The following is a 27,455-nucleotide window of genomic DNA, read 5'->3' on the forward strand; positions in this document are numbered from 1 at the left end:
GGTCGCATGCGGATGTCAGGTGTGATACCCTTTCACGCAGCCTCGCGGCCAGTTGAGGTTTGCCCGTTAGTAAAAACCAATATTTGTCATATAGATCAAAGCTGAAGAGAGTTTGGTTTGGCAAAATATTGCGCAGCCGGGTATTTCTTAAGAGTAAGTAATAAAGCTCGGTTTCTAAACATATGCCGCGGGAGATTCAATCTGGGGTCTTACTTAAGCGCGGCTTTATTTATTATTTTCTTCATAAATTATATTTTTTTTTTATTTGGGAACTGTAATACATAGCATGGCATAAAATTCGTCACCTCTATCATAGAGACTATTTGATTTTCTTCGCATTTAAGACCGGTGGTTGCCCGAGGCTGATATTACCTTTGTCGTCTTGCCTCCTCTCATTCGACTGCTGTAGCCAACGGGCTCACCCTTATCTTTACTATTTTTCTATTTCGCAGGGCTATGGGCGTCTTCGCACAAATAAGCGCTATCATATGGAAGGACGTGTTTGTGCAGCTCATCAAGCGCCACTACTTCCTTGCACTGGCCGAGATCTTCCTTGTGGTTATCTCTTTCGCGGGAGTCGAGAATGACCGGCCCTACTTGGAGCCGTCACCATCCGGCAACCAATGTCTGAGGCTATCCATCGCGAACATCTACGAGGAGCGAAATCTGAGCGCCTTTAGGGGACCCCAGCTGGTAAGTGCATCACAAGTTAGCCGACAATGTCATGATGAGGGTTTTGTGAAGTTGTTACTTAACATCACGCATACTCTTCCTAAAGAGGTTTTATTAGCCATTTAATTCTCTAACTCTACTTGCTTCACTATGATGCAGGAAATGTGCCTCAAACTAGCACATCCCTTTCAGTGCTGTGCAAAAAATAGCGACTAGACAACGGCTTACATTCAAAGCAAGAGTATTGTATTCGTCCTCCTCGTGCTTAATGAAGTGTGAGTATATGACCGAAAAATCAGATTGTGCGACAGCGTTTTGATCGAAGAGCTTCGCTGTATGCGCTCTGAGTGCTATTGTGCAAGAACAGCTTGCCCAATATTAGGAAATGTAGAAGGCGATACCATTCACGAAAATGATACTTTCAAGCACACTTTCAAAAACGCTTTCAAAAATTCTTGATGAATGTGAACCCGCCGGGGTGGTGCGTGGTTAGGGCGCTCGACTACTGTTCCCAAGGGCGCGGAATCACATCCCGGCCTCGACGGCCACTTTTAAATGGAGGCGAAAAGCAAGGCGCCCGTGTGCTAAAGAACCCCAGGGGCTCTAAAATTCCGGAGTCCTCCACTACGGCGTCCGTCATAGCCTGAGTCGCTTTGGGGCGTTAAACCCCACAAACCACCACCACCACCTGATGATTGTGATTTGAAAATAGAAAAACAATGTTTGAATGAACAACCCCTGACCGCGGCGCACGCAATATGCCGCGACACTCTTGAAAATATTTAGTTAATTGAAATTTTTTATTATTTAGCTTTTATTTATCGCCTTTGGGCGCATAGTTCCAATGGGGAGTTTGAAGCCGTGGACAAACCATAGGCGTTGGTGTTTTTGGAATGATGATAGGCTAATTTTCTATAGCCCCGCATCGCGAAGCAATCTCAGGAAGAAACCGATACTGAGCCCACTGGATGCGCAGGAAGGGGGGCGCGGATACGACGTTCACTGTTCACGTGTCGCAGTAGTTGCACCGTAAAATTCAAAGTGCTCTACTGCAACGTCTTGCATTTTTTATGTTACATTGCTCTTAAAATAACAACCCCCAAACTGAAAATGGCGTTGCTTTTCTTTGCAGCAAACGGCGAAGTGAAATGCTTTACATTGCGTGGCACAATGCGTCTTGCAGTTCGCACTGGGCACCGCAGTCACCGCAATCCGTAATCAGCTGGCGTGGCACTACCTGCGCATTGAAATTGTTTTGTGGGGAAAGCATGATAACTAAAACACAGTTCGGTTTCAGGAAAGGCAAGTCGACAGAAACTGCTTTAGTAACGTTCGCAGAAAATATCTTACGCAACATTAAAAGTAACTTGTTCTCGCTTGCTGTTTTCATAGATTTCACCAAAGATTTTTACGGCCTGAATCATAACCTCTTTGCTGCCAAAATTCAAGGTTACGGAATCCACGGTATTTGCCTGGCCTTCCCGAGATCCTATCTCAGAAAACAGGCTTCAGAGATATTTACACTTCATACATTTTACAAATAAAAGGAGGCATACCACATGGCAGCGTTTTAGGTCCCTTATGTAATACATATGTTAAGGACTTGGCAGACATAGATGATAAAGTAAGTTTGCACGGCACATTGATGATAGCACTGTTGTTTTTTCTGGCCCTCACGTCTATGACTTAATAATAAAGTATAATTATATTCTGTCCCAGCTTCAATTATGGTGCAAGTTAAATCGCCTTCAAGTTAATCTAGTTAAAAAGAAAGAAATTATATTTCGCGCTAAAACAAATTGTTTGAACTAAGCCAAACTAGCACATTTGAGTGCCGAGAAATAGAGATGTGAATCACCATAAATCTTATGCGCACACTTTTTTTCACGTCTGACTTGGGACACTCATGTTGAATAACTTTGAAAAATCTTTGTTCTATTACAGTAGTTATATCCCGCTCTCGTAGAATACTTCAACCAGTGATAAAACATAACATATGTCATGCTCTAGCTACTCGTCTTCCAGGTATTGCAGCCTAGTTTGGTGCACAACTACCAAACCTAATTTTGAAGTAAACCCGACAGAAGGAAGAAATATCCGCTACATTGAGGATATAGAGCCCATAGAAAATACAGAAGTCGCATTTACATAATTTATTATATACATGTAGACAGATTATACGAATTTCGTTTACGACAGTCAAATTTTCGCTCAGGGAAGTTATTAACCTCTTAACATCATTGGCATTTTTAGAGCGACCAAATAATAACGGGAAAACAAGAGATACTGATCCTTGAGTTCTGTCTCGTTTCCGTACTTTTTATAAATATCAACCACTAAACGATTACCGGCCAACAACACTTAGCAAATAAGGATATACATACCACACAAACAGAAAGCAATCATATTTTCATTTTATGTGCCTATGATTTATGTGTTTTGCTTTTATTGCGGAAGTAATACTACAACAGCCAAAGCGAGACCTCGGGTAGCCGCAGCTACGCCGTGTAGAGACATAGCTACGGCGTAAAAGAGGTGTAGCTACGGTCTCCTCATAAAAAATCAGCCTGCCATGATATTTGAATTCATGTTACCGCTGTGCCACGGGCAGGAGCTGCCAACTCGGGTCGCTCATTTCATATGTGAGGGGGATATCAGAATCGGCCTGCCAGAACCGTTTGTATTCTCGTTACCCCTACGACACTCAGGCACGTCCATACGGCTTGGTTGAAGCGTGACTTCATATGTGGGCTGGTAGCTTACGCCCTCGCAGCATACCCTTAAAGGATAAGCTCAAGTGTCCCCAATAATGTAGCACCTTACACTGATAGGGCGTGACCGAGGAATAATGTTGCAGGCAAAAGAAGCTTCAGCCATTACTTTTGCCATTCAACTAGGGTTAACCAGAGATAAACCACAATTAATTTTTTTCTTGCATCTCATACGATCTTCATTCTCCTAAGAAGGGTTACTTTTAGTTGATTGCTGGTTATGTTATCTGAAACTACCATTGGTTCTATTTTACACACTCTTACCTGTATTACTGATAGTAATGAGATTTCCCCTGTTTGTATTATGCTCCTGCCAGGTAAATGGTCTCGGGCCTCGTCATGCGCTTTCTGTAGGTTTTAACCCAAGAAACCATGAAGTTCTTTCCAGAAAATAAATGTGAATTGTATTGTATTTTCTCGCATGGTAAGGCTTTAGAATATAAGTTTGTCGTCGTTTGAAATATTTGTCTTATCCTTTCGTCCACTCCTTCAAATTTCAGGTTGGTATTAAGAATTAGACTACGTTGATTAAATGTTAATTGAAGTTTCAGTTAGTCAGTAGCATAATTAGAAGAAATTTGGAGCAAATTATGTTCATCTTGGCTGACGGTATGTTCTTCCAGATATTTTCTTTCCTGTATTGAAGAACTTACTTGTAGAGATCTTTTGACGTGTTCGCTGAAGCACCCAATATATGCATCCAATTTATATACCCCACCCGAGACCAGCCACAATGACGTAAGCATAGAGGCATATATATTTTAGGGTTTCCAATTTGTGGCCTGCAGGTCTCTCGACGGCCATATATGGTATCTTTGTTTTAGCTATGGAATAGCACAAGATTTCTGCTACGACGTTCCACGCTAGACATAGTTCATTATTTGTATTCCAAATCGTGATTGGCTTTTACTCTAAATGTTTTGCACAAAATGAAAGACCGATCAAAAGGCGCAGGAAAACAAAAGCCATCGGCATTCGTTTTCGCAGATCCTCTACACTCCCAGCTCAGCACACGCGCAAGCGTTGATGGGAGCAGCGTTTCCTTCTGAGCCACCGAAGGTCATGGGCTACCCAGATCGCGAAACCATGATGAAAATGTTCAAGCACGTTGCTCCCGTTCCGAAGCGAGGACCGGAACAACGAGTCGTGAGCCTCGAGCTTCTGTCTTTCGAGCCGTCAAACCAGCGGCTACTGGCCAGTGGTTATCCGCGAGAGCTTACATTTCGAGTGGGTCTGTACGACGACTTCCGCTACCTGTCACAGCGCGTGAAGAAACTCAGGCTGCTGGAGCCCCTGCCAACAGCGCTGACACAACGCGAGTCGGTGGCATTTTGCCAGATGGCGCTAGCGCAAGGGCACATAGCCATTGTGCGTAAGGAGCTGAATTCGCAAGAACGGCAATACACTATCGCCACGAACAGGATACCCGAGGGCCCGTACCCACTGGACGTCAGGTAAGGGCTTGCCGGAAGGTGATTGCTGCCACCTGTGGATGTCGTTTTGCTGAGCGGGTTAAATGTAGCTGACTGTCTTTGCCTTAAACTGCTCATTCATTTAGTATGGCCTTTCCGTATTTACGTTTTGCCTAAGCATTACTAAGAGATATTTAAATGTGTTGACAAGTGTTCTCCTTATGCTATCATAATTTGAAACCTGATAACTTCGTAGGGGGGGGGGGGGGGGGGACAGAGAGAATCATATGCATTTCTCTATACTGCGGAGAAGCGCATCGAGGAGTCCGGTTACTTTTCGCTTTCCTTTTCACTATGCAGATCCAGAAATATAGTCTAGTGCACATTAATGAGAGATATGTCCTTGCACTTTCGGCTGTCGGGAGGCTAGCGATTCGAAATACTTCACGAAGCATAGTGCGGTCACCGAATATCTAGTGCGGAATGCCAATATGGCTCGGATGCCTCACATTCAGATGATAAGCGTGTACTACTTTAATAAGGGATTGAATCCTAGAAAAGGGTAACATTAGCTCAGATTTAAAGGAATTTTAAATTTATAGCCCAATCACGTAGAAGCAAATGGACGATGAGGAGAGTAAAAATTTAGGGGACACTTAAGCTTCTCCTTTATAGTAGACGCGAAGCACTTTTAACGTCGCGTTTTCATTGCGCGATTTTCAAACATTTTTTTTTTTTTGCTGAAATCATTTCAGTTTCAAAGTTATTATTACTGAAACATAAGTACAAGCCCCACAATGTATACACACCACAACAAGTCATACGCAGCACCACGCGTCCTCTAGGTGGCCCTCTAACACGGTCGGTACCAAATATTCTTCGTGGTCTATATGATGATAAAGACAGGCAATTAAAAAAGCTTCGTGGCATATTCGTCGGGTGCCCGTCTGGCATACAGGGCATCTGGGTGCGCACCCTAATATTGACAAATTTATTTCATTGAATATATTTGATACCTTTATTTGAAATGTAGGGTGTCTGAAATTCCTGCATGATGTCATGTGGTTCGGACGTCATAACCCTATCGGCCAATCAGGATTTTTCCTCACACATTGTTTCGACATGCTGGTTCCGCAAGTACTACTACTACGATGCCGGTGGCCTTTCAGCCGAACGAGCTGTATAAACTTGTGTAACAGGGAGGATAAACGGAAGCGTCCTTTTTCCTGTCAGTGCTATTGAAATTATGAACATAAGCTACTAATTTCCCCTCAGCAGAATTCTGTTTCGTAGACAAGTTTTCTGCTTGTTCCTAGGCCGTGGCATATAACTTCACCGATAAAAGTTGTGTTTTGCACCTCTGACGAATCGATGGACGGCGCTTTAGCGTGTTGCAAGAGTGAGAGTGAAATAAGGTGTGCCTGGAAAACGACTTTCAGAAAATGAAAGTTTTTTTCTTAAGATCGGACACGAAACATGTTCATCCTAGTATAGTTGTTTAAACAAGAACTTGAATACTGTGACTTGTCACCGCTGGTGTAAAATTATTATTCCTCCAGTCTGTAATGGTGTTTCGACCTTAGCTTACTACAGGCCTTTCACGCCTGTATTATCAGAACGGTGGCTTTTTGGGCTTGTCGGTTTATAGCTTCGATACACTGTAGCGCAACAAAAGACGATGTGACAAGGACAGAAACACCACAAACACTAACTTCTAACAAACATTATTCCTTTCAAACAGTACGTTATACGCCAGAAAAACAAGTGATCATCATCCCATTCGCAGAAATCCAAGCTCTTTATTACGGAGGGACATAGAAGGCATGCTAACACACACGTGTGGCCTGAACTATGCATCTTCTCAGCTTCAGTGATTTCCCGTATTAACCTATCTCTGATTTTGGCTATTACAGCACATTTATCTGAAAAACTTCGAGTGTTTTTGTCTCCAGCCATCTCCCAGTCTGCCCTATATATTTGTTGCCGCATTATAATGGAATCTGACACACGACCCCTGCATCGCACGCTACGTACGGTTTCTGGTACTCAATTGTGCATCCACATGGCTTGTTGTTGTTAGTTTTTCCCAGTTTTTCCCACGTGTGTTAGTACGCCTTCCATCTTCCTCAGTGATAAAGCGCTTGGATTTCTGCGAATAAGAATGTGCAAAACTTATGTGTTTTTTTCTGGCGCATAAATATGCTGTTTAAAGAGCATAAAGTTTGTTGGAAGTTAACGGTTCTGGTGTCCCTTTCTGCTCTTGTGTCCTCGTCTTTTGTTGCGCTATGGTGTCTTGAATGTATTATCAGAATTCGTCACACTCACACTCTGCGTTGGGTCTTTGTCTTTCTTCCAACTGTCTTTTTAAACCTGGTCAAATGTGCCTTTTTAATATTTTTTTTTCTCTTATATTCTCATTCGTTCAGGTCACGCTACGGATTCACCGCTCTTCGAGCTGGGATCGGCTACATGATGCCATTCTGCACGCTGGTTGGCCGTCTCGTAGAGGAGAACCATAGCGGCATGCGCGAGAAGCTACGTTTTGTCGGCTTGAACAGCGCCGTCTATTTCCTTGGCCACTTCATTGCCTCGCTGATGGTCGGCATCGTTGCTGTACTGTGCAATCTGACTCACATGTTGGTAGTACCCCACTGGGAGAGCGGCGAACACGCCCAGACATACCTGATGGATATCGACAAGTTTGTGGTCGTTGTGACATTCCTGATATTCACGGTGATGTACATTTTCAAGGCCATGCTGGTGTCGCTGTTCTTCAGGAATGCGACAGCTGCAGTATTATTTGCCTTGTGCTACTGGCTGACAGCTTACTTGGTTCCCTGGTATGCCTTTGAAGTCTTCGATGGCTACGCTGCCGACTACATTACTCTCGGTCGCACCACCAAGCTACTGACATCGTTTTCACCGTGCATGGGCCTCCACTGGTGCTTCAGGATCATCGGGTGCGCGGCTATTACGCGTGAGTATTCCCTGTACCTATTGCCGCACTTTACAGTTAATGTCCCGCAGAAAAAAATGAAATGTTGCACAATCCAATGCCTAATATTTATGGGATCTCTTCATTGGAACACGTGGCGCCCACTCTAGTATGGCCAGTGCAAGGTGATAACTTTACGTCATCATAAGAAGAAATATTTGCAAAGACAAAGCTGGAAATTGGGCACGGATGATCATTGTCCCACCACATGTCTCCGTGACGCTATTTTTCTTTAGTCTAGCTGTACTAATATGTAAGATATTGGAGAAAAGAAAAAAAAATTGCTCAACCTCTTCCCTTTTCTGGATGATCGCCCGCCAACGGGCAAAACAATTAGAGCGCTGCAAGTCTCCTTACGTGCCGAAATGCGAAAGGTTTGCGAGTTACGTACCTAATTCCGTTGTGATGCGTGCGTTTCGTTTCTTAGTAGCGTTGCTTAGCTGCCGTGTAATGTGGCCAAATTCGGACGTAGTCAAGCTTCGGGAATCAAAGGGCAAAAATGTGGGTTGGCCCACCAAAACTTGGGAGTCACCATTAAGTCGTTCATATTCAAATTAGTTTTGACACGAATTTTATTCCGATTCCGATGAAGTCAAACTGGGAGTCCAGGGAGGCCCAATTCTGATGGTAACCTACCTATGTTTGGAAATCACCGCTGAATTGGCCATTCTGAAATTAGGTTAACGTTGATATGTCGACTTCTGACGAGGCTAAATTTTGCAGGACAAAGTGCAAAATGTTGGAGGTAGCCCATCCAAATTTCGAGGACGCCATTGAGTTGGTCATTCTAGAATTGGAATGGATAGAAAATTTGGTACATATAAATTAATTAACTATGCAATAGATGATAGACAGTTCATGTGAATACGCTCATAATAACAAGCTGTGTGCACACGCTCTCTGCCGAAGCGCTCTAGTTACATCACTGATGAGACAAGAGATGAAAAAAAAAAACGAAATCGCGATTGCACCCCTACGGTCGCCTCACTTGAGTGCGCCCATGAAAGGGAACGCACAGGTAGTCCACTTTACGTCAGTGGGCTGGTATAGTTTGCGCGCAGTTAGGCGTCACCATAATCGTTGGCTGGTTTTTGCGAGGGGCGGCGTTTTAAATTATTTGTAAATTACTGGGTTCCTTACTAGTTCTTAAGCGTGACACGAATATTCACAAAACTCACCTCTCCAGAATTGTTACATTAGAATATCAGTATATACGCCTTTTCAGGTTAACTTTAAGTCATGTAGTGGACTAGAACATAAAGTGTGTTTGCCCTTTTATAACAGGAAGTTATGACGAATCAAGCCCGCTTGCCCTTCTGCAGAAACACCTGCTCCACTGCGGACTCCTTATTTTCCGCGTCGACCGCCGAATAAAGCGAGTGGATAATGGGACCACATCACCAACCCTTGCTAAACTTCCTTTCATAATTCGGCCTGCATTAATATCTGTGAACGACCATGTTATACTACATAGCACGGTTTCACATATAAAACGTTACAGAGCACACCTAAGATATCGCGACGCACATTGAAGAAGCAAGAAAAGCCAGGAAAAACGAAGTCGACACTTATAAGATATCACGTGAAATAAGAACACTGCGATGCCCAAGAAAGTTGTACATGTCTGTTTACGTATTTTATTGCATGTTTACGCACGTCGCCAACATTTACCACTGAGCGAAAATTACGCTATTGCGATAGCAATCTATCTGAGGAGAAGTACTCTCCTACAATGCCTTTTAATCGGTGTAGCCGGGTCCCTGACACAAAGCATAACAGCTTGCAAATATGTCGCTAGTTTGGCATTCTATGCGTTACAGACCTCCTGCCATCGCAACTATGCACCAGTGTGAGACAAACATGTTATCAAAAATAATCCCAACTACTATTTGAGAACCGTCCTATACCTTCATTTCAGAATTTAGTATTGATGGGGCCTCACCTTTTCCTGTATTTCAACCATACTTCATTGGAAGACGCCAAGTTAGCTTTTTTCATCTCAAAGAGAAACTTCTTGCAAAAGCTTAAAATAAATGTTAGAGGAAGACAGCACAAAACATGCTGTCGCTGGCAAACTCAATTGAATATGGAAGAAGGGGATTATATACGGATATAGGAAATTTAAGAAAATTCAATTGACCAAAACTTGTCACAAATGACGAGTGGACGACGGTAGTTTATAGGGCAGAGAGGCGCCAAAAGAATGAATAATTAGGAAGAAAGAAAATAAACAAAGCAGGATCGAGCTTGCCCAGAAGCTTCAGGAATGCCACAGCGCAATTGGCCAAGAGAAGGGAAGGTGAGGGAAACTATTGGCAGAAAGAACAGGCGAGAAAGGAAGACAAGGAAACAAAAGAATACGAGATATATGGGTTGAAGAAAACAAGAGATACCAAATATTCAATAATGTTGGATAGAGAAAATGAATCGCGGGACTGGGGGACAGGTACGTACAGAAAAAATGGTATGGAACAAATGAAACGAGAAAAAAAAAATAATGTAAGAAAACACAAAAGATGACAGAAACAAGAACAAGGAACAGAGATAACAGCAAACAAAGCGTTCAAGTCTAGCATCCATGCCAAAAACAAGGTACTAAAATAAAACGATTACAAACGAAAGTAGACAATCAGACAAGGGCAAGAACGATTGCATGAGCCATCGCTCAGACACCTACACGTGCACGTGCAGCACTTGCTTCTACTGAAATTTGGGAAACTTGCGCAAAACATCCCTTGGCATAAAAAACCTGATGCCAAATTTTGATATAAGAACAATTCACTTAACAACGAATTCCCTTCCATTTTTATGAATGTGTATCAGGCCAACCTACTAGTGGCGCATGAAGATCATGGTCTTCGAGATCGTTTGAATATCATGCTGTGCAACGTCTTCGTGGCTTTTCATGAATACAAAATAAGAACAATATTGCTAGTTGTCAAAAATAACCGTCACCTAGAAGTAACACTGAGTGCGACCAGAATCTAGACGTGGTTGTGCACAATCCATTACAAAACCGTTACTAACCTCGATCCCTGAATATTTTTGGTTTTGACAGTAAGAGTTGTCTTGACTCGGTTATCTCTTCTAGGTGGAAGAGATAGAGAGAGAAAATTACCGGTGGACACAGTTTTCAGGAAACCGCGGATACAGCCGCGACCGTTTTAATAAACGTGAAATGTATTTGCATTTCCGTGCGTTGTTGTATACGTGTAGCGTTTTCATGCGTGACTGTACGCATATACTTGTTTGTATCTTTCAGGTGATTCGTACAGTTTTGGAAGCATAAACGACGCTGTTCTGAGCCTCGACAATGTGACAATGCTGGAGATATGGACTGTGATGCTGGCCTTCACAGCCATTGTTGGCATTATGATCTGGTACTTCGGAAACGTGCTTTCTTTGGTGGTCGGCGTGCCCTTAGAACCATGGTTTCCTTTCACTATCAGCTACTGGATACCCGCTGCCCAGGGTAGCGTACAGATCGTCGAACCACGCCAACCAGATGGACAGCATTTTCAGCAGTATCCGCCTGGTGAAGCCGCTGTCACCGTCAGCAGACTTGAGTACGAATGCAAGCAGAGACATGTTCTGCGTGATACCAACTTAAAGGCGTACAACGGGGAGATCTTAGGTATCGTCGCTCCTAACGGTGCGGGAAAAACCAGCCTGTGCAATATTCTTACCGGCTTTGTTCTCCCATGTGCCGGTCAGGTAAATGTTCTTGGCTACGATATGGTGCAGCAGACCGCTTTGGCGAGACAGCACATTGCTTACGTGCAGCAACGTGACGTCCTCTTTCTCGAGCTGACGGTTTATGAACACCTTGTCTTCTTTGGCTCCATGAAGCACGAGGCCTATCTTGTCGTGGGCACTCAGCTAGCTCAGGTTCGAGACATGCTCCAACTGGGGCCAATAATGAACACTGTATGCTCAAATCTGGACAGGTCGGAAAAAAAGATGCTAAGCCTTGCCATTGCTCTGATTACCTGTCCAAAGGTTCTTGTCATGGATGAAGTTATGGTGAGGATGAGCCCAGCTTCAAGGACGATAGCCTGGAATGCACTGCTCTCAGTGAAAAGCACAATGTGCATCATAGCAGCAACGCAAGATGTGTACGAAGTCGATAGAAGAGCAGACAGACTTGCTGTACTGGGCTACGCAGCTCACAAGTGCTACGGCACCACTGCCTTCATACAAAAACGTTACGGTTGGGGGTACACTGTCAAGCTAGTAAAAGGAACTAACTTCAATGGCCGAGGTGTTCTGGCCAGTGTGCGTCTGACCATACCTCAGGCACGCGTCCTTCAAGATCAACAAGGTATCGCTGCCATCAGTCTTGGGCACCACGACGACTACGCGCCTGTGGCGACTGTACTAAACACCTTGGAAGCCAATCAAGAACCTTTCGGCATCACGTCTTTCACAATCAGCTTTGTCACGATGGAGGACATTTTCTTTCGCATCATACTCGAAATGGACTCAGGCGACTATCAATACAAGAAGCGCATTGCAGGAGGCTCAGCAGTGCTTGAAAAGAAGCGTGGCATAACGGAAGATATTGCCTATACCGCGGTCAACACGACAGCGCTCCCAGAAGCCCAAGGCGCCATAGATGCTGGTGGGGAGAAGTACGAATCGTCCTTAGAAATCCGGGAGCACGTCAAGGCCATCTACGACTTGAAACCGGGGAAGCCCAGTACGGCGCAACTGTTTGTGGCCATGCTTTACAAACGCCGCCACTACACTTGGCAGACTCTCGCATTGCCGATGTTCTGCTTCATCGTGCCCACTGTCATTCTCATTTTGCGGAGCCAGTTTGAGACCACTGCCGGCCTCCAGGTGTCTGTGCCATTTTCTGCTGACAACGTCGCCTATGACTTAAACTCCTTTCGAAAAACTGAAAAAGCGTTCGTCGCCTTCGATGACGCAACAAGTGGCGTCGCTGAATCCGGCTACAAGAACTACATTCTGTCACAAGAATATCCCGTGGACAAAATATCGAATATGGAGGAATTTCTTGACCGACAGAGGAGAGACCGCGGTAGAAATGATTATCTGTTCGGAGCTGAGTTCACTGCCGACAAGCAAATCCCAACCATGGGTAAAGCTGTAGCATGGTACAGCGGCGATGACTTCCACACTCAGTCGCTGTCCATCAATGTCCTCTCTACTGCCCTGCTGCGAAAAATAACCAACATTCCGAGTGACAATGTGCTAGCCGTGTTGCAGCCAGTAGAAGTGCGCCCGAAGTTTGTTACCTCAAAGCGTCTCGAGAACGCAAAGTACGCCGAAGACCTCAGCAACATGATATCATTGAGGCTCATGACCTTCATACTCCTACCGACCGCCATTTCGGTGGCAACCGCCAGTTTCGTTTTCTTCCCCATTGACGACCGCGTGAGCCACTCGAAACGCATGCAGTTCGTTTCGGGAGTATCACCAGCTATGTACTGGCTGGCGAACTACGTTTGGGACATGTTCATTGCGCTCGTGGGCCTGCTGTGCATGCTGTTTCCGACCTTCATCTTCTACCAGTACTTCCGCAGTTACGGTAACTTTTCTTTTTTGTTTCTAGTTAAAGGAAGAATTAGTGTATATAACTAAAGCTATAGGATTCATGCAAATAACGAGAAAACATTTTTTTGCTTATCACCTAATGGTGGCGACTTTCTTTAGAGCGAGTCCTAGTCAAATATTTCCCGTTGCGGCAACCGGTTTCACGCGAGCCCTCAATATACAGAATGTTTACAAAAATAGATTGGTTGAGGTTATCATCGCCGTGAACACAGCTATATACGGTCTCTGCCAAAAGCAATCAGGCTGCAGGGTTTGCTTCCCAGCTGTTTTATAGACTCGAGCATCGTGGCTAGCGCACAAGAAGACGCATACAGAAGTTAGGGAGACAGGACATACGCTATCTTCTGTGTGCGTTTTCTTGTGTGCTAGTTACTATGACCGAATCTGTAAGCCAACTAGCACAATAAGAGTATTGGGAGACGTGGTATATAGCCCTTTGTCTATCCGAAAAGGATAGGTGGTCATCACAGATAGGGATGAGCGGCTGTCTTCCCGTACCAGTGCTTCAGAATTTGAGATTTCCCATAAACGCTGTGCTACAAGGCTAAGGAACAAATCTTGCAGCTTAGTAATTTTTACAAAGAAGGTACTTGAACCCATGAAGCAAGTTTTTTTTTCTAATAACGTGACCTATTTTCTTTAAACAAGTTGCGAATAGCGCATTTCATTGACGAGGAAAGAAATAATAGAACAAGCATATTTTGTTACTACTTCTAACGTACTTGTATCTTTGCTCTTTTTTTATCTACGTGTTAATGTCATGCACAAATTCAGACGTGCAAAAGAAATGAAAGCAGTGACCACAAAACGTCTCGCCTAAGAAGATAGCCGCAAGGGAAGCGATTGCATTTGGTTTAAAACTAGGCGCAGATGACCTGCTTAATATTCGGGAAGACTGCCATCATGTTGAATAAGGGTGCAGGCAATAAACCGATTAATTATCGAGGATGAAGTTATATGAGAAGACACGTTCTGAAAGTAGAATCGTAATGTTATCGTGCATCTTCTGTCGACTTACTAGATACTTAGTGTATTGCACCCATACATATTTACATTACGACAATCTCAAACTTTGGTGCTTGTCGTTACATATGGAGGCCCGTCCCACCGCGGAGAGAGTGGTGCACCTCCGAGGTGCACTACTGTGTCCAAGGTTGCGGTATCGAATTTCGGCCGCGGCGGCCACTTCTGACTGGAGCCGAAAAGATATTCACCGGTGTGCTGTGCGAAAGAGGCACAGGCCGTCGAAATTTCCATTATCCTCCACTAAGGCGTTTTTCGTAGCCTAGATCGCTTTTGGACGTTAAAAGATATAGCTAAACTAAACTAATCATCTGAAGGTCCGTAAATACTTTTTTATGTCGTTACATTCACAAATTGCTCTGCTGTAGTCTCACAAACGAATCAGGTATCTCTTCAGCAAAAACGCGGGAGGCCTGCTAATTCTTTCGATGTAAGCCGCAGCGTCGTCGCAGTGTCGGGCGTAAAATTATCAAGGCGAAAGCCTTATATTGCTCACGAGACATGAAATATGAACCAGGGAGTTGTTCGCACAGCCTGTCCGCAAAGGCTGTCCACAAAATGTCTGTAAAAGTACTTCCAGTGCGGGATCGCAAGAGTCCGAGGGGGTGTGATTGTAGAAAATCATGAAGGTAATAAGGTGTGTAGTATGTCGTAGGTAGTAATTACGTCGCCAAAACATATGACATGGTTATGACGCCAATGAGTTGCAAAAATGGTTGGTTGGTCGTTGGGTTTAACGTCCCAAAGCAACTCAGGCTATGAGAGACGCCGTAGTGAAGAACTTCGGAAATTTTGACTGCCTGGAGTTTTTTAACGTGCCCTGACATGGCACAGCACACGGGCGCCTTGCTTTTCGCCGCCATCGAAAAGCGGCTGCCGAGGCCGGGATGAGTTGCAAAAATGATAACGTCGTTAGTGTCATCGAGTTCTGAAAATAGGGGAGTAGTATGTACTAACTACTATGTGATCACGCCGCCAATTAATTATGACAATAGTCTCATTGAAATTAAGAATTACAAACAATGGTCACGTTATTATAGTCACTACAATATGACATGGGTGACGTCTGAAACATTAGAGCGATATATAATAAATAAAAAGGCAATGACGTCGGGAACTCACCCGGCAAAGTTTCATGACGAGAATGACATGCACAATAAGGTGCTTTCTTGATAAAATCACGTGAACAAATGTACATATCATGACTGCAAAAATGCTGTCATCAAGTCACGTGACAGTCGAGTAACTAGGGTGCAATATAAAGAAGGGATGGCACGTCTAATACCGTAGTAGTAGCAACAACGCTCAGGCTTTCGCATTTATCCATGTCAGGTTATGCAGTGTTCTAAAAGCTTTTTTCATTCACAGGAAGGCATTCCCTACATACCACGTTTAAGTGTAGCGGTGACATGGATTCAGATTCACTTAGCATCCAGAAGGGTTCGATTTTCTCTCCTGAAGTTTAACAAGGTTCTTCGGGAAGAGTAGAAAACCATTTACTACCCCTTGAGTTGGAACATAAATGTTTAGAATGTGTCAAGTAGCAATAGAAAGCACACAAAATATTACTCTTTCGGAGGTACACTTAGTATTTAAAATAACCTTGGCTCTTTTGAGACCAGTATGAACGTTCTCAGAGTCTGGTTTTCTAGGGTACCTTTGGGACCATTAAATGGTTATGAGGGTCTGCGTTTTTTATAATTGCACTGTCGACCGTACCATAATATCGACATGAAGGCACCTGTAGCATTTACTTAATTTCTTCTATTAAAATTAACCTCCGGCTCAAGAAAATAGTTTCTCATAGGCAGCTTTATAAGATTGCGAAGACCTTAGGCACACAGATCATAAATTTGGAATCTTGCCAAACCGATCAATTGAATATGAGCTACTAGTGCATTTTATGTTGTTACCAGATTTGCATGATGATAGAGCACAATACCGCATACGGTTTTTGTACGTGTTGCTCTTTAGCCTCACCTTTGTCTACCGGCATAGCTTAGTAATCGGCCTCGGCAGATTACATTTTTTAAATTTTAAGAATACGTGAAAGAAGCGATAAAATACGCCGACACTAGCTTATGAAACTCGTTTTGGACATGAGGCTGGGCTGTCTACGGAACGTAATTTAACACAACTCCTTTACCTTGAGTGAAGCCTTAACTGTAGTGATTGTGCGACTTAATAACTTTTGCTCAAATCTTTCGTTTATTTATGCATACCGTGTTCACCATACAGCTAACCCTTCACTTAGTTTTTCATTTTCCGTTCGAATAAGTACGCCATATGGATTATACCCCATATCGTTCGTGTGCAGACTTTGGCTCATGTATTATGTTTGGCACACTTCGTTACATTACCTTCCATTCAGGGCACTCTACTTTGGACGAGTAAGAGCTAGCCCACCAACTACTCTTATTATCTTCTCGCGGGAACGCGGCATAAACGCGCCATACGAAAACGTCAGATTCAACTTTTAGTGGTCGGGCATGCTCTCGTCCTAATGGACGTTTTGCTCACTGCACAAAGCGGGCGTATGTCCGGCTGTGCGATCACCTTAGAAGAACCCAGGTTGATAAATAAGCTTTTTTCTTCGATTTATTTCAGCGATAATGAGCATCATGATCCACGTGATGCACATGCACAGCATGCTTCCTTTTGTTTACTTCTTCTCATTCATCACGGACTCTATGGTGTCTGGATTCCTGGTAGTGACCACGTTGACACTGTTCTCTGGTGAGTCAATTTCATTTCACATTCACAGGATTCTTGCATTCTTCAGCAATCAGTGGAGTTTTTTTTTTTTTTTTTTTTTTAGAATCCTGTAATACTGTAATAGAATGATATTTTGTTTCTCGATCTGTTATTTCCGAAGAAAAGAACAAGCTGACTGATTAGAACAGCAAAATTTGGCACAGACACTTCCAAAATCGCGCATTTTTTTCCATCACAAGAAACTGTGGTTTGCTACACTTCTGATTTCTTGGCTTAGTTTGTGTTTGAAGAGAACGTCCAAGTCGACAACTCGGAGCAGTACACATTGTTCATAAATAGCACCGGACGCGTTATTCGAAGGTTGTGGGTTTGGTTCCCACCATCGGCGCGTTTTTTCTCTTCTACATTGTATTTATTTATATCTTTTTCTCAATTATTGCAGTAATAACTCAGGTGATAACAAATAAAACAAAATTATAAAAGAATCCCCTACGCTTTTCTTAGCCTCGCCGACTGTCGGCTTAAGGCTTAGTAATTCCTCCAATAATTTGGAAACTCCAGAGCGCATACAGTTGATGAGCTTCTTCTAACCAGCTTTCCTCTTCTCGGTCAACAGTAAAACGTGCATGACGGGAGTATAGCAATGCATTTTACGTTTTTTGTCTCGTTAGGTATACGTGTGTGTGCTTAGTCGGAGGCGGGTGCTCCACTTATTTTTATGTCGCAGCCTCAACTGTAACCCATGTAAACGGTGAATTGGGCACTCAGTTTAGTTCAGAAATGGATATAACACACACCAACGACATATGCGATTTCAGCCGTTCCTGATGCCCAGCAAGCTGATTCAGTTCTTTCAACGAAGCAACGGCCCCATTCTTAAGGAACGATCTGTTCAGCAGAGCTGTTTATCAGAAAATACAGGATTCGATTCCACGTGGTCTCAAGAAGGTCACTGCTAGAAAACAGGAGGGTACCGCTATTCCTGCATTGTAGCAAGTACATTGCCTCCCGAATTGCGGCTAAAAATATATATTTTACGTACCTTTTCACAGAGCGGAAAGGGGCACTTGTAAAAAAAAAATGGTGATTGTGTTAGTTCTAAGCAGAGATATATCGCTCAGAATGGCAAACTATTTGCTTGAAGCGTTTTCTACCGTGTTTATGCTGCATACCGTTCCTTGCTACCCTCCTGACTGCATCAGACAAATCGGACGCCAGTCATCACTGACGCAGACGAGGATATTTACAGTAAGCTATGTTCCCTCAAAGCAGGATCCTAAACCGGCATAGAGCACGTTTACACCATGCACCTGATCAGTGACAATGAACGTTGACGTGAACGCAACACAAGGACGAGCAAATTTGTGGCCGTTGTGAAATTCCTGCAGAGCATTATTTGCTATCCTCGTCAAAATTGAAATCAAAAGTAGGCTATAGGCTGCACAATTTTACGCACCTCGCAAAGCCAAGTTTCAAGTTTTATCCATGTATGTTATGCATTTCCCCGCCACGGTGGTGCAGCCGTAAGACGCCCGACTACTGTGACGGAGTACCTGGGTTCGATCCGGATCGCCGGCGGCTGCGCTTCTATGGAGCCAAAACGAAGAGGCCTCCGCGTGCTGTGCGGAGTCTGTGCACGTTAATGAACCCAGGTGGTTGGAATTGCTCGGTAGCCCTCCACTACGGCTCCTCTCGCACTCTTTTCACTTTCACTCTCACCTTCCCCCCTTCGCTTACGGTGCGGTTGAGATGACCAAAAAAAAAGTGTGGCAGATACTGTGTCTTTCCCTTTCTGTGAACTAATAATAATTACTATATTATATACTTATTCTGTATGTGATGATGTTCATAATGCTGTAGGGGGACGACCTGTTCTTATGTCGTGAAATCCCTAGCCGAAGGACCTGACAACATGCAACGTAGTTTTGTTTAGTCACAGCCTATGGGAATGTTCTACTGTGTTATAGGCCTAGGTGTTATTGAATGAATGAGCGGTACAATGTGCTCTGGAGAAATGCTCCCGTTCCTTCCACGTCCTTTTATAAAAATAAGAGTGGACGTTTTGCCATGGTTGAATGCAGCTTTGACTTCACGCATGCAGGTGTCGTGTCCACATTGGGCTACCAACTGTATATGATCCAGTCTGAGCGTGGCCTTGATCTGATCAGCACAGAGCACCCTAGAGATCCGCTTGTCTGGCTCCTTTACCTTTGCCCTCCCTTCAGCGCTTCTTGGGCGCATGTCAAGGTCATTCAGCTGGCAACGGAGAACGTCTATTGCTCGCATGCGGCCGATCCGAGCCTTATCTACGATGTATGCGCCTTTGTGCGGAATAGCGTCGAAGACGCCGCTATCATGATGACTGGGCTTCGCTACTGCTGCGCCAGCTACTACAGGAGCAACTACACCTATATCCAACCGCTGTCGATTACCTCGTTCCATAGGCAAGCAAGCTTTTACTTAACAATCGTGGTCTATTCGCGTATCGGCGCGTTTTTTGTTTGATGTATTCGTACCGACAGCACTGCATTTGTTTCACCACCTCTTGTTTCAGTTTAAAGAAAAGGTCATCACGTGCTCTAGTTTTTCAGATATCAGAGCCTTTCACATTTAGTTGAAGGCGAAAAGTAGGCACGCGTGGGCAACAGATGACTCAGCGGGGGTATGAACAGTCAGCAGAATCACCCTGAAGAAAAATAAAAAACTAGAAAAATATACAGCTTTTATACTTGCGCCTAAATTACAATTCATTGAGCTCTAGTGTGAAAATGATTTTGTATGGAGGTTCTTTAAATACATAGTTTAATCCTTTCCTACCCAGTACTGTTCGTGTGTACGCTCACTGCAGGAGCTACCGTACCTTTACACTGAAGAATGCCAGACACACACCCTTTGCGCAGCCCTCGGCGTAAAGGTACAGCACTGTAACTTATGAATCAATTCTGAGCAGCCATCAGTGTGGAAAGGTGATAATGCTGCCGAGCAGCTCATTGTGTATTTTGTAATGAATGCGCGGGCACAGATTGGCGCATTATTTAGGTGGGCGTATTGATAGGCAGCGTACCTACAGTGTGCCCTCCTGGTTTAACCCGCGTTAATTGTATATGAGAAATTACGTCCGGGCTGATTTCAAAGCAGGTGGCGGCGTCTTACGGCCGCGCATACCACCAACCAATGAAGCTGACTAACCGCCACCTGCAGTGGAGCTCGCTTTCTCCTTCCCAACTCCCTAAATACATCGGATTTTAAACGCGTCGTTTGTAAGGGGCACCTGCAGGGTCCTGGAAGGCGTGGGTTGTCGGGAAATGTCCATATATCTGCCTCTTCCTGTGCACATATTTCAGCCAACCTTTTTTCGCACAGCAAACATGAGACTTACACTGCCTTGCTACACGCAGGGATGGCGCTATGATGGAACTGACGGTGATGCTCATCGAAGGCTTCGTGTGCCTGATGCTTCTCGTCCTCTTTGAGTACGCCATAAAGCGTCACTGGTTTGCGCTTGCCGAGAAGATGGAAGAAACAGCCTCTATTGGCTCGTCTCCGGACGTCATAGCCGAGAGCAACTACGTCCGCAAGGTGCTCGAGCGCCATGACCTTAGCAAGCCATCCCTTTTGGCAATAGACCTCAAAAAGTGCTATGGTCGCTTAGTCGCTCTTCGAGGTGTCACCTTTCACGTGGACCCCGGCGAGACTCTAGCCGTATTGGGAATACTGGGAAGCGGCAAATCTACCCTCCTAGATGTGCTTTCGGGCATCCAGCCACCAAGCGGAGGGGTCGCTTACATCGGGGACGTGCCCTTGGTAGACTTGGACAGATGGGACAAGTCTATTGGCCTCTGCCCCGACTACGACACCTTCCTCGGACGTCTCACAGTGCGCCAAACGCTGACAATGTATGCCTACATACGCGGAGTGGACTACCGCAGCCGGACCATGGTAGTGGAGCAACTGTTCGCACTGCTCAACCTGGCCGATGTTGCAGAAGACACCATAGACAACTGCAGGTAACCCAGAAGAGAAACCCTAGAGGTCAGTGCTAAACTGCATTGGTAGGATGCGAAGCATTAAAGCATTAGCGCTGGCGCAAAGTTTTTTTAATTCCTACCAATCACTGCTATTTTGCTGATTTTTGTCTTTATTTACTTGCTATTTCTGTATTTTTCACTACTACGTTGTTTTGTTTTTGTTGCATTTTACTTACCTCCATCACGATTTCTCAGAATCAATAATTATTGTTCAATTATTATTTATATTGTCAATTATCGTCAGCACTAATTATTATATTTATTTTACATAGCCTAGTAAGTGGCCTACGGGAAAGGAAATGCACTGCATTTTTCAAATTTCTCTGTCGACACCTATACTACAGCGCACTAAAGTTCACACACACAGTCGGAACTTCACTCTTTGCGTCCAATTTTTAAAACGAAAGCCTTTAAAGGTTCATGTGTAGGCCACGCTTCTGTCGCACACTTTCGTCATACACATCCGTCACACTATAACTGTCAATAATCCTGATTAGACACGACAGGAGAGGGAGAAACGTATCTTAGTTCTTGTCTGGCGTCATGCCAATGCGGTTGCCAATGGCACCGCCGCCGCTCTTTACCTTTAGTTAAATAATAGTTAGAGGTATTTAGTGATAGTGACAATGATGATGATGACAACAATGACTGTGACTATGACGCCATCAAATGGTGACGCCATGACTAGACCGATAGCGTCACCCGGCATTTCACACGTACGAAGCTGACCACGCCGAACCAGCGCCATCTTAGAATTTTCTAGGTGGCTTTGGCCAGGCGTCCGATCCAGGCGTCCGTGCGGTGCCTTTCATCTGGCGCTTTCTCGAACGCCGCACCACACAGCACACAGAAGAAGACGCAGTAAAGCAGGAATTAGCCGTGTTCCAAATTGGTTTGCAGGCATGAAAAGGCGTTGTACCTGCTGCGCTACACCGCATACACTTAAACCGCGCCTTAAAGGACTATACACACCAAATTTTGGTGGCATTTTCCTTCTTATTAATGATAATAATAATAATTGGTTCACAGTAAGGGAAAGGCGCAGTAACTGTCACACTTGCTCTGTGGACACCCGAACCGCGCCGTAAGGGAAGGGAGGAAGGCGGGAGTTAAAGTGGAAAGAGAAAAAGAGGAGCCGTAGTGGAGGGCTACGGAGTAATTTCGACCACCTGGGGATCTTTAACGTGCGCCGACATCGCACAGCACACGAACGCCTCTTCGTTTTGCCTCCACCGAAACGCAGCCGCCGAGTTATTAATGATGCGTAAGTCATTCCTGTATATCGATCCACACACAGTTTTCACCTACGACCGCTCAATAATGTATAATTGAATTTTCCTTTGTCACCAGTTTCGGTTTCAGCAGCAGAGAGATGGCTGTGACGTCACAATCATGTCGATGCGCGGCATGAAAAAACAGCGCTATAATCGTTGATTCCTCACTTGTAGCGATTCCTGTCCTTGAGGCAGGCTGGCTTTACCATTGTAGAGAATTCAAATGACACAACAATGATTATATCGCTGTATGTTCATCCATCGCGATTGATTGATTGATTGATTGATTTATAGGAAAGGAAAGGCGCGGTAACTGTCTCACTTGTTTCTGGGGGCACCTCAACCGCGCCGTAAGGGAAGGGAGAAAGGAAGGAGTGAAAGTGGAAAGAGAGAAAGAGGAGCCGTAGTGGAGGGCTACTAAGTAATTTCGACCACGTGGGGATCTTTAACGTGCGCTGACATCGCACAGCACACGGACGCCTCTTCCTTTCGCCTCCATCGAAACGCAGCCGCCGAGGTCGGGTTCGAACCCGGGTAAAAGTTATGGCCTACACTCCTTTAAGAGAAGGGAGGAAGATGGGAGTGAAAAAAGAAAGAGGTGCTGTAGTGGAGGGCTACGGACAACCGCGCAAAAAGGATTTTCGCCTCGTCGCACTTTAGTGGTTCATAATGCACCTTAGAATTTGCTAGCAGTGGGCAGGAGGAGTTCGGAATTTTTTGCTTCCGGTCGATCCGCGCTAGCTCGCGATAGCTAGCGGTAACACCTGGCTCCAAATAGGTTGGGTGCGATTATGGGCAGTCGAACTGATGTAATTGCCTAACTTTTGCGTTGACATTTTGAGTGCACCAACAAGCAGCTGTACAAGCTTAAATTGGGTTTGGCAGGACAGTTTTGTAATTATGCCCTCTTTAACGTCAGGATCAGAGGGTAACGTTATTTTAGCGTGCCAGATTAGACGCTACGGGTGTTGTGCTAGCCTTCGCTCACCATTTTTGTGATTGTAAAATTGGTCGAAAATTTTTTTGCAGTTTTAATGGGAAGCCTTAAATAGACACACGCAGTCGCGAGCAAGAGATTGGCATATGTCACGGATCACCGTATCGCCGGAATAACAATGTGTGAGGCTGCGGTTGACGAAGAGGCTGACGAGAGTACCGGGTCGTTCCCACTCTTCAGTATTAGGGGGCTGCAGCGAACGGTATGAGGAGGATTCAGCGAAATTTATTGGTGCCAAAATAAAATAAACAAATCCAAGCCATCATGAGGACTCAGATAAATTGAAATGTCACACGCAAATTTACGTAAGGGCGGCACTTCGACGCTTAGGCGGTAGCACGCTTGATAAAGATTTTGTCTGCGCCCCTCCCCCTCCCACATACACCCCTGTGCTGCAAAAATGAGAATAGCCCGATAGGTATACCTGCGAGTCGCAGTGCCGTGTGGTGAGATATCGCAGCTATGATTGCCAGTCATTTATGCTAATATTTTTACTTGCGACAGTATACTAAAATTCAAGTTGCAGATTTAAGTACGAAGTGTACGTCTTGGCTCCATGCTGCAAAGAGCTCATTGGGTATAGGTCCACTTCGATGTCGGGCCGTACGGCAGGATATCTGCTTAACAGATAATCTATAGCCGCAGTTTACCCTTGTCGCTACCGGGCATTGTAGAAACTGCCTGCGCCTCCAACGCAGTGCAAGCAACCGGCGGAAACTGGCAGTAGCCGTGGCCATCGTGGGCTTGCCTCCGCTGTTGTTGCTGGATGATCCAGCCACCGGCCTCGACCCCTTCGCCAAGCGCACCATCTACAAGTCGGTGCAGGTGCTGCGTCAGCTGAGCAAGTCGGCTGTGTTGCTGGTCACCACCAGCTTGTGCGATGCGGTAATCATGTCTGACCGCATGGCCATCATGGTGGGTGGCCTGTTCCGCAGTATCGGCCCTTTGGCAGAGCTGCAGTCCAGATATTGCCGAGGGTTTGTTCTAAAGCTCAAGGTTAGTACGCTGTCATATGCCCTATAGTGTTGTACATCAAAGCTGCTAAACAAAACAAACAGCCGCTACCTCTCCTACCGCTTTAATACGTAATGAGAAATATATTATATACATTCATATTTTTCAGCTCTCCCAGTATGCAATGAAAATTTCGAAAAGCTGTGTGATGCGAATTATATACTGCGCATTGCTCACCGTGTCTTGCACAGGGCCTTCGTTAGGCACGGCATCGACACCACTTACCGCTCTAGGAGCTGTGTGCAGAAATCCGGAATGCTCGGCGGCTCTGCAGTTAGTGGAACGGAAAGTGGTAGAGTAAATTAAAAGAAATATTAGTATGTGGATTGGAGAAGAGACCTGAGCGTTGGTAGGGTAGCAAAATCCAGTTTGTTACATCGAACGCAACACAGCCCTTGATTTACAACTAGTTTTATTTTGAACATTTTTGAGTAATTTTGTATCATATTTAATTATTATTCAGACAGTAACAAGCAAGAATCCAGTTATTGTTTCCAGCAATTCATTACCACTCACCAATTACTCTGTGCAGAAAAGGCAACAGAAGCGAAGCGTATGTGACGACGTGATTACGTCAAATTTTGTCTCCTGCATGATGATACACATCGTTGACTAATGTTTCGTGCTCTCCGCGGTCTTCATGCTTGGTGCAGCTTTTGGTGATGTCTGTTGTAATTCCTCGATTTAAGGTCAAATGGCTGTCTTATGAAGGACGCCGTCAGGTGCTCCAGCAGCGTTTTCCAAAGAATTCAACTAGCCTTGATACGTTCCCACATGACAAGTCATCTTTAATGTTAAAAAAAAAGACACGTACATAATGTTTTAAGTATTTAGCAACCTTACCTCCAGTACCATTTCACAGCGTCAACGAGTGACCGCAGCGCTTCGCAGAGGATGTTTGATTTGTAGGAGTTAACATCCTAAAGCAAATTAGGTCACAAGAGACGTCGTATTGCAGGGCTCGGGAAATTTCGACCTCCTTGGATGTTTTTTTTTTTAATGTTCACTGATTTCTCACGAAAGGAGACACAATCTCCCCAGTTCTACTTACAGCTTGTTTAGAGGACGTATTGAGAGACTTGGAATGGGAGCAATTAGGGATCAGGGTAGATTTAAAATATATCGCAATAATCTCCGATTCGCTGATGACATTGCCTTGCTAAGTAACTCAGGGCAACAATTGCAACGAATGGTTATTGAGAGAGGAGAAGCAGAACGGTAGGCCCAAATGGTAATATGCAGATGACTATGTTAATGTTGAGCAGTCTTGAAACGGAACAGCAGTGTAAAATAGGTAGCAAAGCGCTGGAAGTGGTAAGCGAATATGTCTACTTAGAACATGCAGTAACCGCAGATCCCTACCACGAAAGTACTCGCACGGAATGTACTCGCACATTATGAGTACCGGCTTATCGGCATTGCTCAAGAGCAAAGTGTATAACAGTTCCATCTTACCGGTGTGGGGCTGAAACGTGGAGGCTAATACATAGAGTTCTACTGTTGTTGAGGACAAAGCGGAGCGCTATCGAACGAAAACTCGTAGGGGTAAGACAGGGAGCGTGCAGAGTGTATCAGAGAAATAACTCATGTTGCTGGTGCTTTAGTCAAAATCAATGAGAACAGATGAGCATGAACAGGGCATTTTTTGTGAAGAGAGGATAACCGATCGTCGCTAAGAGCAACCAATTGGTTTCCAAGGGAACAAAACCGTAGCAGGGGTGGCAGAAAATTAGGTGGGTGGATGAGTTAAGTTAGCAGGGGTCAAGTAGATGCAGCTAACACAAGATTTGGTCAGTTGGAGAAAAGCGGGAGCGACCTTCGCTCTGCACTGGGTAGAGTCTGGTTGATGATGATGACATCTCACAGTTCGAGGGCGCTTTGCTTTCCGCCCCCATCGAAATTGAAAAGCAGCCGCCGTGACCGAAATGTGGTCCTGCGTCTTTGGGTTCAGTTATCGGAAACCCTATCCACTGAGTCACTGCGACGGGTCACAGAGTATGCACAACTGCAATGGAAACACTGGCCAACTAGGTGCAAGTGTGCAAGGGGATCGCACGATATAACGCGGCCATAATATTCAGGGCTTATTTGTAAATGGTGCAAGTATGCAAGGTGATCGCACGGTATAACGCGGCCATATTATTCAGGGCTTATTTGTAGATGAGTTTTAGCGTATGATGTCTTCGCGATGAAACGTTGTCAAATCAGTGACAACCTTTAAGAGCAACTCCAATCCAAATTTAACTGCTTGTAAAAAAAAAGGTTAAGAAAGCCGCACTAGTTAATCAAATCTGGAGTGACATTGTTTTATGGTAAATAGCTTGTAATGTTAGTAATTTTTCAAAAATAAATGAATAATCCGCGGATTCGTTACAGTTGAAGCCAGAGGCATACGGGAATCCGGCAGCCTGGAAGGCCGTTGACAGTTCGGTGAAGTCGGCGCTTCCCGCAGCTGCCTTCTGCGGGCAACTGACGGCCTTCGTCGAATACGAGGTTGAGAGGCTGCCTCCTTGGAATGATGTGGCACGGATGCTCGCCGACATGAAGCAGCAGCTCGGCAACTACGTATACGACATACTCCTAAGCGAGGTGACTCTTGAGCACGTCATCCTCAAGATAGCCAAATACCAGGTCGCGCCATCCAAGGTTGCCACCGTCTCTTCTTGACGCATGCTAGCTGAGCTCTTCACTCCGACTCTTCGCCGCGGAGGACAGCTACCTATGGACAAGACGCAGAGCATGGACTCGAACGCGTCTTGCTACGTTTCTTTATTCAGCTACGGAAAAAAGAAACAACTCCTTTTTAAAATTCTTAATACTACCCGGGAAAAAAAAAAAAAAAACGTGTTTCTTCAAAAATATTTCGCTCACCCAGGCATCGCCGGGTAGAGTGGTTTCTTTTTTTTTTTTTTTTGTTCTCTAGCTCTACCCCGAGATTGTGATTGTAACTAAACTTGTTGCTCCGCCGCAATAG

General features: G+C 44.7%; 1 protein-coding gene across 1 annotated transcript; it reads left to right on the plus strand.

Moving 5' to 3' along the window:
• The first annotated feature begins 456 nt into the window (after nucleotides 1–456).
• Nucleotides 457–27,148, plus strand: LOC146198794 (phospholipid-transporting ATPase ABCA3-like). The gene is made up of 9 exons (XM_084591981.1): nucleotides 457–693; nucleotides 4,431–4,897; nucleotides 7,282–7,832; nucleotides 11,113–13,404; nucleotides 17,061–17,189; nucleotides 19,270–19,612; nucleotides 20,567–21,175; nucleotides 24,166–24,463; nucleotides 26,858–27,148. Exons 1-9 carry the CDS (start codon nucleotides 457–459, stop codon nucleotides 27,146–27,148), a joined length of 5,217 nt encoding a protein of 1,738 aa, XP_084448107.1.
• The last annotated feature ends 307 nt before the right edge of the window (nucleotides 27,149–27,455 follow it).

Source organism: Amblyomma maculatum, chromosome 2 (assembly GCF_055883805.1).
Source record: "Amblyomma maculatum isolate TAMU_Amacu chromosome 2, ASM5588380v1, whole genome shotgun sequence".
Classification (NCBI taxonomy): Eukaryota; Metazoa; Arthropoda; class Arachnida; order Ixodida; family Ixodidae; genus Amblyomma; species Amblyomma maculatum.